The 19843-nt window shown below is 37.9% G+C and overlaps 1 protein-coding gene across 2 annotated transcripts in view; it reads right to left on the bottom strand.

The window, feature by feature from the left end:
• LOC117325984 overlaps window positions 1-19843 on the bottom strand; it is a 34755-nt gene that overhangs the window by 8683 nt on the left and 6229 nt on the right. Inside the window, exon 1 of one of the 2 annotated variants that reach the window (XM_033882534.1) lies at window positions 10959-11086. The exons of the other annotated variant lie outside the window; for it this stretch is intronic. Within the exon in view, the coding sequence (XP_033738425.1) occupies window positions 10959-10968 (10 nt within the window). The 5' untranslated portion in view covers window positions 10969-11086. Of the gene's footprint in view, window positions 1-10958; window positions 11087-19843 lie in introns of those variants that run through there. 2 annotated transcript variants of the gene reach the window in all.

The raw sequence follows: 19843 nt of genomic DNA, 5'->3' as shown, positions 1-19843 counted from the left end.
GGGAGGCTGTTGTATGTTTGTGTGAAGTCTCTTTGCGATAGGCCGAAACTTTGCCGATTTATAGTGCTACCTCACTGAAGCATACTGCCGAAGACACCTCACCCAGTCACATTATACTGACAACGGGCGAACCAGTCGTCTCACTCCTAATATGCTGAGCGCTAAGCAGGAGTAGCAACTACCATTTTTAAAGACTCTGGTATGTCTCGGCCAGGGGACAGGACCAAAAGCCTTCCTCACAGGGGCGAACGCTCAACTAAAGGCCAAACGTGAGGCATTGTCAAGGGAGACATTAGGAAGAAGAATGTTGTTTAGAAAGAAGAGAAAAGATACTATCTTAAATTTAGTCGCCTTTTACGATCATGCAATGGGGGCAGCAGGTACAATTCTAACGTCCTACCTGCATATAAATCTAATTCCTTAAAGGTCTAAGAGATTCAATAGGAAATGTCCCTATAGTCGACCAACATAGCCAAGTATATTCATTTATGAAATCTGTGGAAAAAAGAGTAGCAAAAAATGTATTCTAATGTACCAGATTAAAATTATGCACGTGAGCGTGGTAAGAACTCCAGTTTCAGATACTCTATGTTCACACTCGTATGATGAACCGATGAGAAATAACGGTAATAGCGAACTGAACCATGGATTAATTGATTGATAATCTGAATTATTTGGAGCAAAATAGCATATATACGTGTGATGTTTTATAATGCATAACCGTCTTCAGGTTTGAAACGATTGATACTTTATAAACAAAGCAATCAATAATAAATTTACATATGTAAGTGTCCTAGACTCGGTTATAACCGGAACAAGGACGTTAAGCCCAATCAATCAATCAATTTACATTTTATTTACATAAAAACAATTAGTGTAACTCTTAATTTCCGCGTTTCAAAACGTTTTAGTTGATATCATCGCGTTACAATATAATTGAATAAAGCCTATCCAGGCATTGACTAGTTGAAATAATTCTGGCTGTTGTTCATATTTTCAGCACAGTTACAAATTATTGCTAATTCGCGGGCAGCACTTCAGTTCTAAAATGAATATGTCGTTCAACGGAAGATAACTCGAACAATTTCGTCGAATCGTGATATCTTAACTTAGTTGTTCCTTTAAGATAGAACGAGGTTCTAAAAAATAGTTATTTTATATATTTTATATAATAATTTTCTTTTACAATATGGCATGGTACATTTTGTGATGGAGTTCAGATAATCAATGTTTAGTTAAAAAGCATTACACTATAATGTGATATATGGCCTGGATCAGAATCTGAACGCTTTTCAATAATAGTCAAGTCATGCACATTCAATGAGATAATAAAAGAATATGAGTGTTTCTTCATCGATATTTATTTAATGTAAGAAATCCATATTACAGACAATATTTTTTATCCGTATAGATACCACATCACTGACAGTAAATACACTGCTTCTCACAAAAAATGTCAAAAATAGAACCCAGGGTATTGAAATATATCTAATTAACATCAACAAATAACACCCAGGGTATTGAAATATATCTAATTAACATCAACAAATAACACCCAGGGTATAGAAATATATCTAATTAACACCAACAAATAACACCCAGGGTATAGAAATATATCTAATTAATACCAACAAATGGTACCCGCGGTATAGAAATATATCTAATTAATACCAACAAATAACACCCAGGGTATAGAAATATATCTAATTAACACTAACAAGATCAGAAGACAAGCTAAATTTTTGGAATGTGGTAATAATGCGACGTATAGCTGTTACCACGGTACCATGGTCTCGCCAGGTCTGAAAGGCCTTGTACGCTGTGTGACAGTAATGAAGTTAAAGCTGAAACTCATTTTACATATTAATCCTGTATTTTATTTTATTGATATCATATCTTACATTCGTTTCGATATAGATACTTCACGTATACGAAAGTAGTTTATTCAGAGTTCAGAGGTAAAGAAATCAATCCATACTTTTACCGCCGACCATCGATTTACAAATTAACGGAACTGTTCTCTAGCTAATACTGTTGTTCACAAGTACATGGTGCTTGTGAAAAGCGTACGATTTTCAAATAATATCCATTTAGATATAGATACTTTACGTATACGAAAGTAGTTCAAGATAGTATAGGTTCTTTGGTATCTTTGATCATAAATATTAAAAGAACATGTTTCCCTATTTTTCGAAATGATGTTTGTGTGTATCACTCGGTATTTATTGTATATGATTTTTTCCGATGATGACGTCATAACGTTATGACGAATTGCACTGTGTTATAATTATGTTTTGAATTTTGCTGTCTGTATTCTCCACCATCTTGTCAAATGATATATGCCATAATAAGTATTAAATTTTACTGTTGATATCGTATAGAAGTAACAGCCTATCACTTTTAATTTGATAATAATTACCCCTTGTTTGTGACGTAGCACCTTTGATATTCAGTTCAGTTTAAAAGTTTGTCTATCACCAGGTTTAGTACATAAACTGATATTCGACATGTGTAACTCTACATATAGAATTACCAAAGGCGCTTACATAGAAAATTGAATTTATTATTATTTTTAAGGTAGTGGTATGTATACTGTAAAGAGAACATATTCCACTGTTATTATTATCAAATTTTCTTAAAATTCACATTTTCTATGCAAGCGCCTGTGAGAATTACTTGACTTGTTACACGATACCAGCCAGGTAGCTATCTTCCAGAGTTACCACCTTAGTTTCACTAGTGACAAGAAAATAGATGTATACCATTGAGAAGTACAATCGCCAAATATTATGTACTGACAAAGTGAAACGAAGGGAAGTAACTCTTATAGATCAGAATATTGAGATGTTTGACAGGCATTAAAAGGTTGTTTGGGTTGGCTAGTTTCAGCAGTAAAGAATGGAATAATTCACAAAATGCCAAAATATATGTTTCAGACGGAAGGAAATGACACCAGGCTTGGACATTCTTTCAGATAGATGTGCCTCTACATCAGACACCTACATGTATCTATCAGAATGCCCCAGTCTGTTGCCAGGGCCTAAGAAAACTCGGGCTAGATAATTCCCTGCTTCAGACCCCTGAACTGTCATTTAAATATATTTTGTATAACTCTTACCACGCCACAACTTATTATACTGATTGCAATTCGAATAAAAGGGAAATTGTATGACAAACACCTCGCATGATAAAGACATCTCTGAGATTTACAACGAAGAGCGAGTCGACTCAGAAGGTAATGTTGTCCATCAACCAGTGTGTAATGGGAATGTCCCACGATGACGTAGCTGGTGTGTAATGGGAATGTCCCACGATGACGTACCTGGTGTGTAATGGGAATATCCCACGATGACGTAGCTGGTGTGTAATGGGAATGTCCCACGATGACGTAGCTGGTGTGTAATGGGAATGACTCACGATGACGTAGCTGGTGTGTAATGGGAATGTGTCATGATGACGTAGCTGGTGTGTAATGGGAATGTGTCATGATGACGTAGCTGGTGTGTAATGGGAATGTCTCAAGATGACGTAGCTGGTGTATACTGGGAATGTCTCATGATGACGTAGCTGGTGTGTAATGGGAATGTCTCATGATGACGTAGCTGGTGTGTAATGGGAATGTGTCATGGTGATGTAACTGGTGTGTAATGGGAATGTCTCATGATGACGTAGCTGGTGTGTATTGAGAATGTGTCATGATGACGTAGCTGGTGTGTAATGAGAATGTGTCATGATGACGTAGCTGGTGTGTAATAGGAATGTGTCATGATGACGTAGCTGGTGTGTACTGGGAATGACTCACGGTGACGTAGCTGGTGTGTAATGGGAATGACTCACGATGACGTAGCTGGTGTGTAATGGGAATGTGTCATGATGACGTAGCTGGTGTGTAATGGGAATGTGTCATGATGACGTAGCTGGTGTGTAATGGGAATGTCTCATGATGACGTAGCTGGTGTGTAATGGGAATGTGTCATGATGACGTAGCTGGTGTGTAATGGGAATGTCTCATGATGACGTAGCTGGTGTGTAATGGGAATGTCTCATGATGACGTAGCTGGTGTGTAATGGGAATGTCTCATGGTGACGTAGCTGGTGTGTAATGGGAATGTCTCATGGTGACGTAGCTGGTGTGTAATGGGAATGTCTCATGGTGACGTAGCTTATGTGTAATGGGAATGTCTCATGGTGAAGTAACTGGTGTGTAATGGGAATGTCTCATGGTGACGTAGCTGGTGTATACTGGGAATGTCTCATGATGACGTAGCTGGTGTGTAATGGGAATGTCCCACGATGACGTAGCTGGTGTGTAATGGGAATGACTCAAGATGACGTAGCTGGTGTGTAGTGGGAATGTCTCATGATGACGTAGCTGGTGTGTAATGGGAATGTCTCATGGTGACGTAGCTGGTGTGTAATGGGAATGTATCATGATGACGTAGCCGGTGTGTAATGGGAATGTCTCATGGTGACGTAGCTTGTGTGTAATGGGAATGACTCAAGATGACGTAGCTGGTGTATACTGGGAATGTATCATGGTGACGTAGCTGGTGTGTAATGGGAATGTCTCATGGTGACGTAGCTGGTGTGTAATGGGAATGACTCATGGTGACGTAGCTGGTGTATACTGGGAATGTCTCATGATGACGTAGCTGGTGTGTAATGGGAATGTCCCACGATGACGTAGCTGGTGTGTAATGGGAATGACTCAAGATGACGTAGCTGGTGTGTAGTGGGAATGTCTCATGATGACGTAGCTGGTGTGTAATGGGAATGTCTCATGGTGACGTAGCTGGTGTGTAATGGGAATGTCTCATGGTGACGTAGCTTGTGTGTAATGGGAATGTCTCATGGTGACGTAGCTTATGTGTAATGGGAATGTCTCATGGTGAAGTAACTGGTGTGTAATGGGAATGTCTCATGGTGACGTAGCTGGTGTATACTGGGAATGTCTCATGATGACGTAGCTGGTGTGTAATGGGAATGTCCCACGATGACGTAGCTGGTGTGTAATGGGAATGACTCAAGATGACGTAGCTGGTGTGTAGTGGGAATGTCTCATGATGACGTAGCTGGTGTGTAATGGGAATGTCTCATGGTGACGTAGCTGGTGTGTAATGGGAATGTATCATGATGACGTAGCCGGTGTGTAATGGGAATGTCTCATGGTGACGTAGCTTGTGTGTAATGGGAATGACTCAAGATGACGTAGCTGGTGTATACTGGGAATGTATCATGGTGACGTAGCTGGTGTGTAATGGGAATGTCTCATGGTGACGTAGCTGGTGTGTAATGGGAATGTATCATGATGACGTAGCTGGTGTGTAATGGGAATGTCTCATGGTGACGTAGCTGGTGTGTAATGGGAATGTCTCAAGATGACGTAGCTGGTGTATACTGAGAATGACTCATGATGACGTAACTGGTGTGTACTGGGAATGTCTCATGGTGACGTAGTAACTGGTGTATAATGGGAATGTCTCATGGTGACGTAGCTGGTGTGTAATGGGAATGTCTCATGATGACGTAGCTGGTGTGTAATGGGAATATATCATGGTGACGTAGCTGGTGTGTAATGGGAATGTCTCATGTTGACGTAGCTGGTGTGTAATGGGAATGTCTCACGATGACATAGCCGGTGTGTAATGGGAATGTCTCATGATGACGTAACTGGTGTGTAATGGGAATGTGTCATGTTGACGTAGCTGGTGTGTAATGGGAATGTCTCATGGTGACGTAGCTGGTGTGTAATGGGAATGACTCATGGTGACGTAGCTGGTGTGTAATGGGAATGTCCCACGATGACATAGCTGGTGTGTAATGGGAATGACTCAAGATGACGTAGCTGGTGTGTAATGGGAATGTCTCATGGTGACGTAGCTGGTGTGTAATGGGAATGTCCCACGATGACATAGCTGGTGTGTAATGGGAATGTGTCATGATGACGTAGCTGGTGTGTAATGGGAATGTGTCATGATGACGTAGCTGGTGTGTAATGGGAATGTCTCATGATGACGTAGCTGGTGTGTAATGGGAATGTGTCATGATGACGTAGCTGGTGTGTAATGGGAATGTCTCATGATGACGTAGCTGGTGTGTAATGGGAATGTCTCATGATGACGTAGCTGGTGTGTAATGGGAATGTCTCATGGTGACGTAGCTGGTGTGTAATGGGAATGTCTCATGGTGACGTAGCTGGTGTGTAATGGGAATGTCTCATGGTGACGTAGCTTATGTGTAATGGGAATGTCTCATGGTGAAGTAACTGGTGTGTAATGGGAATGTCTCATGGTGACGTAGCTGGTGTATACTGGGAATGTCTCATGATGACGTAGCTGGTGTGTAATGGGAATGACTCATGGTGACGTAGCTGGTGTATACTGGGAATGTCTCATGATGACGTAGCTGGTGTGTAATGGGAATGTCCCACGATGACGTAGCTGGTGTGTAATGGGAATGACTCAAGATGACGTAGCTGGTGTGTAGTGGGAATGTCTCATGATGACGTAGCTGGTGTGTAATGGGAATGTCTCATGGTGACATAGCTGGTGTGTAATGGGAATGTATCATGATGACGTAGCCGGTGTGTAATGGGAATGTCTCATGGTGACGTAGCTTGTGTGTAATGGGAATGACTCAAGATGACGTAGCTGGTGTATACTGGGAATGTATCATGGTGACGTAGCTGGTGTGTAATGGGAATGTCTCATGGTGACGTAGCTGGTGTGTAATGGGAATGTATCATGATGACGTAGCCGGTGTGTAATGGGAATGTCTCATGGTGACGTAGCTGGTGTGTAATGGGAATGTCTCAAGATGACGTAGCTGGTGTATACTGAGAATGACTCATGATGACGTAACTGGTGTGTACTGGGAATGTCTCATGGTGACGTAGTAACTGGTGTATAATGGGAATGTCTCATGGTGACGTAGCTGGTGTGTAATGGGAATGTCTCATGATGACGTAGCTGGTGTGTAATGGGAATATATCATGGTGACGTAGCTGGTGTGTAATGGGAATGTCTCATGATGACGTAGCTGGTGTGTAATGGGAATGTCTTATGGTGACGTACCTGGTGTGTAATGGGAATGTATCATGATGACGCAGCTGGTGTATACTGGGAATGTCTCATGATGACGTAGCTGGTGTGTAATGGGAATGTCTCATGGTGATGTAGCTGGTGTGTAATGGGAATATATCATGGTGACGTAACTGGTGTATACTGGGAATGTCTCATGATGACGTAGCTGGTGTATACTGGGAATGTTTCATGATGACGTAGCTGGTGTGTAATGGGAATGTCCCACGATGACGTAGCTGGTGTGTAATGGGAATGACTCATGATGACGTAGTTGGTGTGTACTGGGAATGTCTCATGATGACGTAGTTGGTGTGTAATGGGAATGACTCATGATGACGTAGTTGGTGTGTAATGGGAATGTCTCATGATGACGTAGTTGGTGTGTAATGGGAATGTCCCACGATGACGTAGCTGGTGTGTAATGGGAATGACTCATGATGACGTAGTTGGTGTGTAATGGGAATGTCTCATGATGACGTACCTGGTGTGTAATGGGAATGTATCATGATGACGCAGCTGGTGTATACTGGGAATGTCTCATGATGACGTAGCTGGTGTGTAATGGGAATGTCTCATGGTGACGTAGCTGGTGTGTAATGGGAATATATCATGGTGACGTAGCTGGTGTATACTGGGAATGTCTCATGATGACGTAGCTGGTGTGTAATGGGAATGACTCATGGTGACGTAGCTGGTGTGTAATGGGAATGTCCCACGATGACGTAGCTGGTGTGTAATGGGAATGACTCAAGATGACGTAGCTGGTGTGTAGTGGGAATGTCTCATGATGACGTAGCTGGTGTGTAATGGGAATGTCTCATGGTGACGTAGCTGGTGTGTAATGGGAATGTATCATGATGACGTAGCCGGTGTGTAATGGGAATGTCTCATGGTGACGTAGCTTGTGTGTAATGGGAATGACTCAAGATGACGTAGCTGGTGTATACTGGGAATGTATCATGGTGACGTAGCTGGTGTGTAATGGGAATGTCTCATGGTGACGTAGCTGGTGTGTAATGGGAATGTATCATGATGACGTAGCCGGTGTGTAATGGGAATGTCTCATGTTGACGTAGCTGGTGTGTAATGGGAATGTATCATGATGACGTAGCTGGTGTGTAATGGGAATGTCTCACGATGACGTAGCTGGTGTGTAATGGGAATGTCTCATGTTGACGTAGCTGGTGTGTAATGGGAATGTCTCACGATGACATAGCCGGTGTGTAATGGGAATGTCTCATGATGACGTAACTGGTGTGTAATGGGAATGTGTCATGTTGACGTAGCTGGTGTGTAATGGGAATGTGTCATGTTGACGTAGCTGGTGTGTAATGGGAATGTCTCATGGTGACGTAGCTGGTGTGTAATGGGAATGACTCATGGTGACGTAGCTGGTGTGTAATGGGAATGTCCCACGATGACATAGCTGGTGTGTAATGGGAATGACTCAAGATGACGTAGCTGGTGTGTAATGGGAATGTCTCATGGTGACGTAGCTGGTGTGTAATGGGAATGTGTCATGTTGACGTAGCTGGTGTGTAATGGGAATGTGTCATGTTGACGTAACTGGTGTGTAATGGGAATGTGTCATGTTGACGTAGCTGGTGTGTTATGGGAATGTCTCATGGTGACGTAGCTGGTGTGTAATGGGAATGACTCATGGTGACGTAGCTGGTGTGTAATGGGAATGTCTCATGGTGACGTAGCTGGTGTGTAATGGGAATGTCACATGGTGACGTAACTGGTGTGTATAGGAATGTCTCATGGTGACGTAGCTGGTGTATACTGGGAATGTCTCATGTTGACGTAGCTGGTGTGTAATGGGAATGTATGATGACGTAGCCGGTGTGTAATGTGAATGTCTCATGTTGACGTAGCTGGTGTGTAATGGGAATGTCTCATGGTGACGTAGCTGGTGTATAATTGGAATGTGTCATGATGACGTAGCTGGTGTGTAATGGGAATGTCTCATGGTGACGTAGCTGGTGTGTAATGGGAATGTCTTATGGTGACGTAACCGGTATGTACATGGAATTCTTGTGATGACGTAGCTGGTGCGTGCTGGTAATGTCCAACGGTGGCAGAGTAAATTGAAACTGCATTGATATTGCTTTGATATTTTAAATGAGGTTAGGAATGGGTATCGTTGATATTTTTAATTTTTTGATGATGTGCTGTAGAGCGTGACAGCCAAGCTGGTATTTACGTACCTCCACATGATCGTAGACTACACTTGCCATTATCGGCATATTATACCTTGCTGTGTATTGTATTAGGTCATTCTTCACAACAATATTGAGGTTACGACCATTTATTGGAATTCTACACTCCTGCATCAATAAAATTAATTGATTTTGAATGTAAAAATGTTTTTAAAATGTTCGTATGGGCGGTTTCAAGCAAGGGACATTATTATGATATTTCAGTATCAGTACTTAAAATGGAACTCTACGTATCAACTGATATTATGTCACTTAAGGGTTCCCATACTATTATATGAGTTACCCCCCTTTGCTATTTAAAATATGGCCTCTTGGCATGAAATAATAATTACATCATTAAAAAGTCATACATTTATTATATGGTATAATGATTTTGTTTATCTCTTGTTCATATTGCGTTGAAAATCATCTATTCATATTTTCGCTCTCATTTTTCAGATTTCATCATTTGTTTGACTTAGAATTATGACCTACCACAAGGTCATTCGGTGAGAAAACTGTCAGCGTCTACAGCAAATTATTGAAGATTTTGAGAAACTATCTGTCAAGACAAACATTGGGGTGACAATATAACAAGGTTTTACTGCACAAATGGGGACAGTATAACAAGGTTTTGCTGGACAAATGGTGACAGTATAACAAGGCTTTACTGGACAAATGGTGACAGTATAACAAGGCTTTACTGGACAAATGGTGACAGTATAACAAGGTTTTACTGGACAAATGGTGACAGTATAACAAGGTTTTGCTGACGGATGGTGGCAGTATATCAAAGTTTCAATATATAGAGGATATCTAACAGTGTTTTCAGTAATACCAAATATATTTCACGAGTGGGGCTAATATTTTGATACTTTTCACGAGTGCGCAGCACGAGTGAAAAATATCTAAATATTAGCCACACGAGTGAAATATATTTGGTATTACTGAAGACACTGTTAGATATTCTGTTTATTACATTTTTTATCAACGAAAAACCTACCCCGTATGCTAACTAGGCCTACAGCGATCATTTGTAAACAAAAAATGTAGTTCCCCCTGTCCAGGTGCTGAGATATATGTCGGGCTTTCTGATTGGTCAATTATTTTGGTATTTTCTAATCATTAATTTGATTGGTCAAATCAGCAAAGGTGATATTTTTCACTAGTGATAAATATATTTTTCACTAGTGAAAAATATCACTTTTATAGAATGAATAATTTTTGATATTTCACTGGTAAAAATGTAATAATACACTTTTATTTTCCTATATACACTGTACATAGATGTAGATGACTCTCAAAGTTAGCTTATACTTATATTTAGGCCAATGGATGGTTGGAATCGCAAAGGCAAGCTAAATTCTAACAATTGAATGGAAGTGTATGACAATGGGTTTTGACAAAGACATAACATACGGAACAAATAGTGTCTGACAAAAGTTTGTGAGACAGGACGTAGCACTAGACTGGTGATTCGCTGGAAATATAACGATTACGGCAGAAAACATAAAGCATTGTCCCAATGGAAACATGCATTGTACCAACAGCATTCGAACCATGGTCCAACTGGGGATGTACAGATGCAGAAATGACAATATGGTTGGAGACACAACTCTCTACATGATACATATGCCTACATTCGGTAAAGATCAGGAAAACACGTAACACTTACCTAAAAGCATGTCTGTTGTACAACTTTCCGAGCGTATAGGTAAAACAGGTCCTACACTATCCGTGTATTGTCAACAAATACACATACAAAGGTCAGTTGTGGTGTTTATCGTCTGCCCCGACAGCTACTCGCCGTCCCAGCCACTCGAAGCAAAGATACCCCTCACTACACGTTAATTGGGACGACATACGACAACGTCATTAAATATTAACCGCTAGATGTCGCTCCTTAAATTAAGAGAAACTGCGGTTTGTAGATCGCAGGAGGAGAGCCATTAAAATTGATTGGGTGACAGAATTTGCGTTTTTGGAGTTACGATGGTGCGAAGTGGGTCGCATCCCTTCCTCTTCGTCTCTGCAGCCATTGATGGTTTCGTTTAGATTCTATGGACATTCTCTCGTGACTTCGATTTCTATCATCTTCTTTTATTTCGATACAGGACTAATAACATTAAAACAAAAAACATCACAAACCAGTCTCAATCATTACCCTTGAATATTGACAGACCCCTTAATGAGGCGCGGGGGAAGGGGACAATTTTTCTCATTGTAAAATCTAGTTTTCTGTGTTCTTTGTTATTTGTTTGTTTGTGTGATATTGTTGGGTTTTTTTTATGTTTTTTTGTTTTTGTTTTTTTTTTTTCAGACGAGAAAATAATTGAATAAAAAAGTGAATTGAATTATAATTTTGTTTTTGAAATTAAAAACTTCGGTAATATCCCCGGTACCAAACAGGTCAATATTATATATCAAGTGGGTTAACTACCTGCATACATAACTGTGTATACACCCCGTACTCAGACTGTAACACGGTATGTCAGTCCAGGACTGTCGCTCGTGGATGAATGCCTTATAGTTACAGCTCCGAGAAATCATTTCTGTATAACAAGAATCATGCATTTTTGATGATGTATTCGAATTCTCAGTGTCTCAATAACCACGGTCTCATATTCTGAGCTGGCGCGATCGATCCACTGTACATGTATACGTGTTGGTACTTTCTACTTAGTAACACAGGGGATTGATAACCATATCTCATTTACACTGTATACGTGTTGGTACTTTCTACTTAGTAACACAGGGGATTGATAACCATATTTCATTTACACTCGTACGTATGAAAATATTGGCGAACGTTTTATTTATACTGTCATACCAACAGTGATTTGGTACGTATTTCCGACCCACGGTATACTAAAGTATATGTATTGTGATCATAACGACATAATAGCAGCACAGTAGGTACTAGTGTAGTATTAAATATACACTTATAAATAGCTGCTCACCCTAAACTTTAGCGATGAAATGAAAAAGAAAATATTTTGACATAAACAATTTACTTATTCATACAAATATTGCATTCTTAATAAATAAAAAGATGCAGGTAGATCAACAGGTACTTATATACATGTAGTATGACAGCTTAGTAGATCATTCTGTGGTCCGAAACTGACCAAATGATCGTCATCTCAGGTGACAAAATAGTCAAAATGGTCACTTATCAACTGGAAATACCAAATTCGTGACAATACGACATACGCGCATTCAAATAACTAAGTATATATATTCATTTACAAATGTATAGTCGCCTTTAGCCAAAGGAACTAAGATACATCTTTACAAAACCATCATCCATTTTAATTGATATATAAATATATCAGGTGTAATGAAAAAATGTAATGAAATTTTCCTTTACTCTTTGTATGCTGAAAATCGGTAGGTAATCATTATCGGTACGATTAAGAGGGTGGAAACAAAACAATATGCTGTATGTTTTAATTCATTTATTCCAATTGAGAGTCATTTCCCTGAAAACTGAACATATATTTTTTCACGTGACAACCGTAGACCCTATGACTTCAAATGGAAATATAATCATTAGTTGTGGGAAAACGTCAAGATACATCAAAGAAGTCAAATAAGACTTATATCGATGACTTCCAGTGATTCAGTGATTCCAGTTATAAACAAATCTCTGTTTTCGTCATTAGCGCCATTGGTCACTGTCTTGATGTATATGGGGCGCCGTTTTACTATTTATTAACAAAACTGGATATCCATAATTCGAATTTAGGATATCCATAATTCATTTCTGGATATCCATAATTCGAATTTAGGATATCTTAAAATGTTTTGAATTTAGGATATCCATAATTCGAATTTTGGATATCCTTAATTCATTTTTGGATATCCATAATTCGAATTTAGGATATCCATAATTCATTTTTGGATATCCAAAATTCGAATTATGGATATCCTAAATTCCATGTATTTTTGGATATCCATAATTCGATTTTGTGATATCCAAAAATGCTCAGTGTTATCAAATTGGATTGCTCCCGGCACTACTACCGGTCAAAACCGACCCTTGTTACGAACTTGTAAATACGCGTAATGGACCGGAAACAACGTTTACGAAATAGAATACAGCAGAGGAGTTCCAAAGGACAAACTTCCCCAGACAGTTAGGCCCTTACATACAACATTTACCAAAAGTTACTACTTAGGGTGCTCCGACAAGTCAACGGAGGAATTTGTACAAAACAGAACATGGCGACAGACATACTGCGGCACCTTAGGGGGAAGATTTTGGCAGCGCAACGTTGTTTATCCTGTGACGACGTTTGCTGCAACACAATATTCGCTCCATCTTGGATTCGCATTGATTCGTATAGTGAAGTCCGAGGACTTCCGATCCTACGAAAAAACGCGCCCGCGGGAACAGGATGTAGCAGCGAGAAATCATTAGACAGTAAAATATTAACATTTCCCCGATTTATGGATATCCAAAATTCGAATTATGGATATCCTAAATTCAAAGCATTTTAAGATATCCAAAATTCGAAAAGAAATGATATTTGGATATCCAAAATTCGAATTTTGGATATCCATAAATGAATTTTGGATATCCATAATTCGAATTTATGATATCTGAAAATGCTTTGAATTTAGGATATCCATAATTCGAATTTTGGATATCCATAATTCATTTTTGGATATCCATAATTCGAATTTTGGATATCCAATATTAATTTTGAATATCCAAAATTATTTAATGATATCATAAATTCGAATTTTGGATATCCAAAAATGAATTATGGATATCCAAAATTCGAATTATGGTCTATGGATATCCAGTTTTGTTAATAAATAGTAAAACGGCGCCCTATAGATGTAGACCACAAGTAAAGATGACGTCATCAGAATTTACGGTAAAATCTGATGAGCTAATAGAGATTGATCAGAGACAGTTTTACACCTCGTCTTAGCACTTGACTACATGTCAATAGTCAATTTCGAAACCACGCCCCATAACAATAAAACTACCAACACAACATACAGCATACATATGTACACCAAACAAACACGACTGGTTATGTTGAAAATGGCTGCCATCCTTACAAGCGTAAGCGACTTTGAGAATAAACCTGACTCTGTATGAACACAGATGGATGACGTAATATAACAGAAAATGGTAGAACTCAAACATCACCTAGTTCATTGTTGGAGAGTCGTTACATTTCACAAACAACCAGTATGTAAGTAATTTTTAATCGTGTTTTGGTCGTTACTCTCGAACTAATTTGTTTCCTTCCAAAGAAGGCATTCTGCTCTACTGGTACTCATAATTAGGAAATTTCATTTCACACAGGCGTTAATTTTGTGCTGTAATGTCGTTTGCATGTATATTATCATTTTTGAAAATAAATCAACGGAACCTAATGCATTAAGTTATCCAGAAAAGGTCAACTCAGTAAAGATTTACCGTTCCTCTAATCGGTTTCTATGTCATAGCTATTATCTTCAGGCTGTGAAAATGCAATTTAATTAGTATGTATGTGAATTTTACGAGTTCCTGTCTCTTATTTTATAAGATTTCAATTTGCGTGTGAGCATTTCTAGCCATGCTTTCTAATGCCAGCGAAGTTAACAATAAGCTGTTTTAAATATGGTCAAAATTTTATGGAATTTTGATGTATTTGTTAGGTATGTAGGAAAATGTCGGGCGTAAACTGAGCTACGTCTGATACCGGAAAGTATTTCTAGAAAGATATACTACAACCAACTGACGGTGTCTGTTTATGAATTAATAATGTATAAGAATAGCTCAGTTTTAAGGGGGAAAGGTGAGCGCGAAGATCATGATTAAAACATGATCCGGATTTTACTTTATGATCAATCTTCCGGAAACATTTTTGGGATACTACCTATAAACTAGATACCCGATCGGGAACCTTCGGTACTTTCCGTAAACAAGAAAAAAAAACTTTTTTCTCGTTTACGGAAAGTGCCGACGGTTCCCGATCGCTAGATATCAATATTTGATATCTACAAAATATATTCCGAACTTCTAGTAGTGTATAATGCCATTTATCAGTTACCAACGTTACAATTCCATAAAAACATCGTATTACAGCTATCACCGTCTTTGTTTTATTCTGTATCTTATAACATAGCACCTAACAAACGTATCACCGATGGATCTCGAAAATGCACATCTACATTTACAGAGAGAAACGCGTTTTCGCTTTAAATTATTTCAACATTCTATTTACCCTTCTGCTTCATAACTTTGGAATGATTTAGACAACACTATAAAATAGTCTTCTACTTTAAGCTCTTTCAGAAGTGATGAAAAAAGTCTATGTCATTTTTCGAATTATGGACCCCGAAAATTGAATATTCTTCACTGTCATCCCTAGATCTGATTTATTAAATGACTGTACCAATGACCGACAATAGTTTATAGTATTCCTGTCTTTTCACCTGTCAATGTTACTTTGAAACACGATCTTAAGTCCGCTTGAATCTGTCATACCATTGAGACGCAGGGAAACTCAGAATGAAACCTAGCGGACATCGTATCAAGGCGAAAAAAAAAGACTTTTTGACATATTAATAATTCTGAATAGAATAGATTAATCCTAGTTAAAAATCATCCAGTAAATAAGATAGTCAAATAGTTTCTAAAATATTTATAATAGTGATGTTAATCCTTTGAGAGTTTCTGAGAACGAAACCTTTACTATCAACAGTATAAAGCATTCGCTCATTTCCTTGAACATATATCGTAAATTGCAACAAAACCCCAAAACAAGTCTATCGCAATTAATATTATAAAAACACATGCGTCATGATTATTCGTGAGTATGCGTTTGTATCCGTGAGTACCAAGCGTAATGCGTGAGAGTGTGCCCGTAAACTACAATTGTCCAATGTACGTATTGGAAGTGGTTATACCTTACCAAGCCACAAGGACCACACGTTTTTGTGTATGTGATAAAGATAATTGGTGGGTGACTGGACTATCGTCCGGTGATCATTTGTATATTATTAACGCCTGTGCAGTGCGCATAGGATTTGCCTCCGACAAAACAGGGACACAGCTTCGTTAATATTTAAAATCCAATTGATATATTCATGACACCCAATTGGTGGTTATCTCATCTTTTAATAACATCATACCGGTATTGGGTTTTCGGTCTATTTCGTCTTCACCGATATGTTTGACGGTGATGATGTTTCCGTTGGCTAACACTCCAGATAAGACATATAGTTGACTAACCTATCCTGTATACGGACGACAGATGGAGATAGTCTATAGTTGACTAACCTATCCTGTATACGGACGACATTTAGTACATTGCATCCTAACCGGAATGAAGATCTGCTTGCTCTGTGATAGTTTCACGGGACCCGTTATGTTATACAAGAGAGACGATCAATAAGCTATACCAATATCACTACTGCTGTTATTCGTTGGCGGATAGGTATTATTAGGAGATATTCTAATTACTGGTGCGACCTTTAGTCTCGGATCAGACTTGAATGTCACCAAAAATTTACAGGAAAAAAACGAATATTTTCCAAAGTAAATTTGTTATTGAAAACACATACAACATGAACACTTTGTAATGGCAAAAGGTCAGCGATATTGCCAATCGTGTATTGTTTGATTACAGCCACCGTCTCCTTCCCTACACCGTCCCACACTAGAAGATCACATAACGACGTGTATTTCCACAAGGCCAATTACGGCACTAACCGCTGTGTTTACCGCAAAACTCATCTATCCTTGTTTAATATTTCATGTCAGTCGGGCGGGTTTGTGACGTTAAGGCGATATAGAACCTACTTTGTTTGTAGTTCTGCAGCCGAAATAGTCTTCTGGGGGACCGCTGGGAACTCGAACAGACGTTTTGTTTGAAACTTTAAATTTTAGGTGTTCCTTAGTATCAATACAATAAACTGTCAGGTTTGTGTCGAGTTTTGTCGGATACGGAGAAAATGATAAATAAAAAACAGTTTAAATGTGTCGACAACATCCCCATATAATAATTGAAAATATCACGATGGTTTAAGAAGACAATAAATTAAGCTGAATTACATTTATATCGCTGTTAAAATAATTCCATACGACTTCATATTACATACCCTGCGAGTTTGAAACATTGAAAAAATATTATATACTTAATTTCATCTTTTCGATTTTAAAAGAAATCTTTGAATTGTTGCCATGGTGCTGGTCTAATAATGAAATACATTGTATACTTCTTATTGGCCAATAAATGTTCTTTCTACGGCCATTGATAGGATTACAAGTTTCTATCGCAATAAAGGTTTATTACTAATTGAGAATGTATTTGTCATCACCACAGAGGATACCTCTATTGGAAACTTTGAAAACGGATTCCACAAAAAACATAATACTGACATATATAATAACAAAATCGTAGTTCTACTCAAAATCGATTAAAGTTGGGGGTGGTCAGAAATCCCATATGAGGCTCCTTGTGAAACAGTCTTCCAAACAAATATAGGAAAGTTGAGAACTTCTCGAAACTCGTGAGTCTGATCCCTCTGAATCACACCAGGAACGGCCCCATTTGTACATGTTCACTTTGTGTGTATACATCATTGTAATGACTGTCTGCTTTATAATTTATTTCTTCACTTGTATGTTTTATACACTTTTCTTTTGGCGTGCTTTGAATGTGCTGTACGATATCTTTTATATGTGCTTCCCTCTTTGTGTTTTGAAAGGCTAAAACATGTACTTTACATTCTTACAGTGTAGGTTTTTTGACTAGTTATTTTAAAATGATAGCATTCTCAGTGTATTTGGAAATATATTTTTGAATTAGATTATATTTGGTGTATACTGTACCTTTTGCTGTATCACCATACATGTATATGTAAATTACATTTGTCCTGGTAGTGTCTCGATGGAACTTGTACATGTAGTAACTGAGAGTTGGTATACTTAGTATTAGTTTTTGATTCACATGTAAGCAGTATATTATGTTATACAGCCGCAATTGGGGATTGCACAAAGCACCGGATATAGAAAGTGTAAACTTTTGTAAGAGAATATTTAAGGTTAGAAAATCTACAAGTAATGACTTAGTATATTGTGAACTGGGCCGTTTACCTATGTATGTTGTTAGGAAATTAAGAGTGTTTACATATTGGTTAAAGCTACAGGAAACGGATAATTTAACTGTAAAAACTTGTTATAATGAGCGGGTTAACAGAAATGACGCAGTGGGAAATATTAAGAATGAATTAGCACTGCTAGGGCTCGAATATATGTTTGACACTTTCTTACCTGTCAACTTCGAATTCGCTTTCCAAATAATGAAACAGAGATTAATTGATTTTACCAAGCAAAATATACTAGCAAACGTATCTGTCTCCCCAAAAGGTTTATTATATCAACATTTAATAGAGAATTACATTGTATTGTGTACGATTTTTATCTTCGTAAACCTATTGAGGTTAAATACATATATTAACCAAATTTAGATTGTCATGTCACAAACTAAACATTGAAGTTGGTAGACACCATAACATTCTACGTAGAAACAGAATTTGCAACAATTGTAACTTAAGAGATGTAGAAGACGAATTCCATTTTATTTTAATGTGTCCTTTTTATAATGATTTAAGGTCAAGATTAATAACAAAATACTATTATAAATGACCATCTGTTTTCAAGTTAATTCAGCTGCTAAGTATTCATAATGAAAAGGAATTATTTAATTAAGGTAAATATCTATATCTATCATACAAAAGGCGTAATTGAGAATTTCATTGTTCGGATAAATAAAAGATTTTTTAAAAAAAAAAAATTTTCCCTTTTCAAATATTTTTTTTTTTAACCCCTTTTTGGGTTTTTTTTAAAAAATTTTTTGGGGTTTTTTTTCAAAAAAAATTTTTTTTAATTTTTTTATTGTTTTTTTCAAAAAGTTTAAAATGTTTTGGAAAAAAAGTTTTTTTTTTCAAAATTGAAAAATATAATTAGAAATTCCTTTTAAATTTTCCCTTCCCCTTTTTCAAAACCCTTTTTTGAAATTTTCGTTGTTACTGCTGTAGTTGTCCTTGACGTCATTTTATCATTGTTCTTGTTGACCTGTAATATTTCCCTTTCTATCATTGTCGTTTCTGTTTAGATGAAATTTGATTCACGAAGCGAATAAAAAAAACCCCAAAAAATGGGAACTCGTCCAACTACAATCGATGATATATCGTACGTCCTATTGTATCCGGCTACATGGTCACACTGGACGACACATATAGCAGAATCAGTAGTTTGTTTACTTCTTTGTTTTGTTTGTTTTGTTTTGTTTTGGTTTTGTTTGGATGGGGGGGGGGGGGGGGGGGTGTTGCTGTTTTTTTTTGTTTTGTTTTTTTTTCATTTAGTACATTGCATCCTAACCGGAATGAAGATCTGCTTGCTCTGTGATAGTTTCACAAGACCCGTTATGTTATACAAGAGAGACGATCAATAAGCTATACCAATATCGCTACTGCTGTTATTCGTTGGCGGATAGGTATTATTAGGAGATATTCTAATTACTGGTGCGACCTTTAGTCTCGGATCAG

Source organism: Pecten maximus, chromosome 4 (assembly GCF_902652985.1).
Source record: "Pecten maximus chromosome 4, xPecMax1.1, whole genome shotgun sequence".
Taxonomy (NCBI): Eukaryota; Metazoa; Mollusca; class Bivalvia; order Pectinida; family Pectinidae; genus Pecten; species Pecten maximus.
The sequence above is the reverse complement of the archived record's forward strand: the minus strand, read 5'-3'. Positions and strand labels throughout refer to the sequence as shown.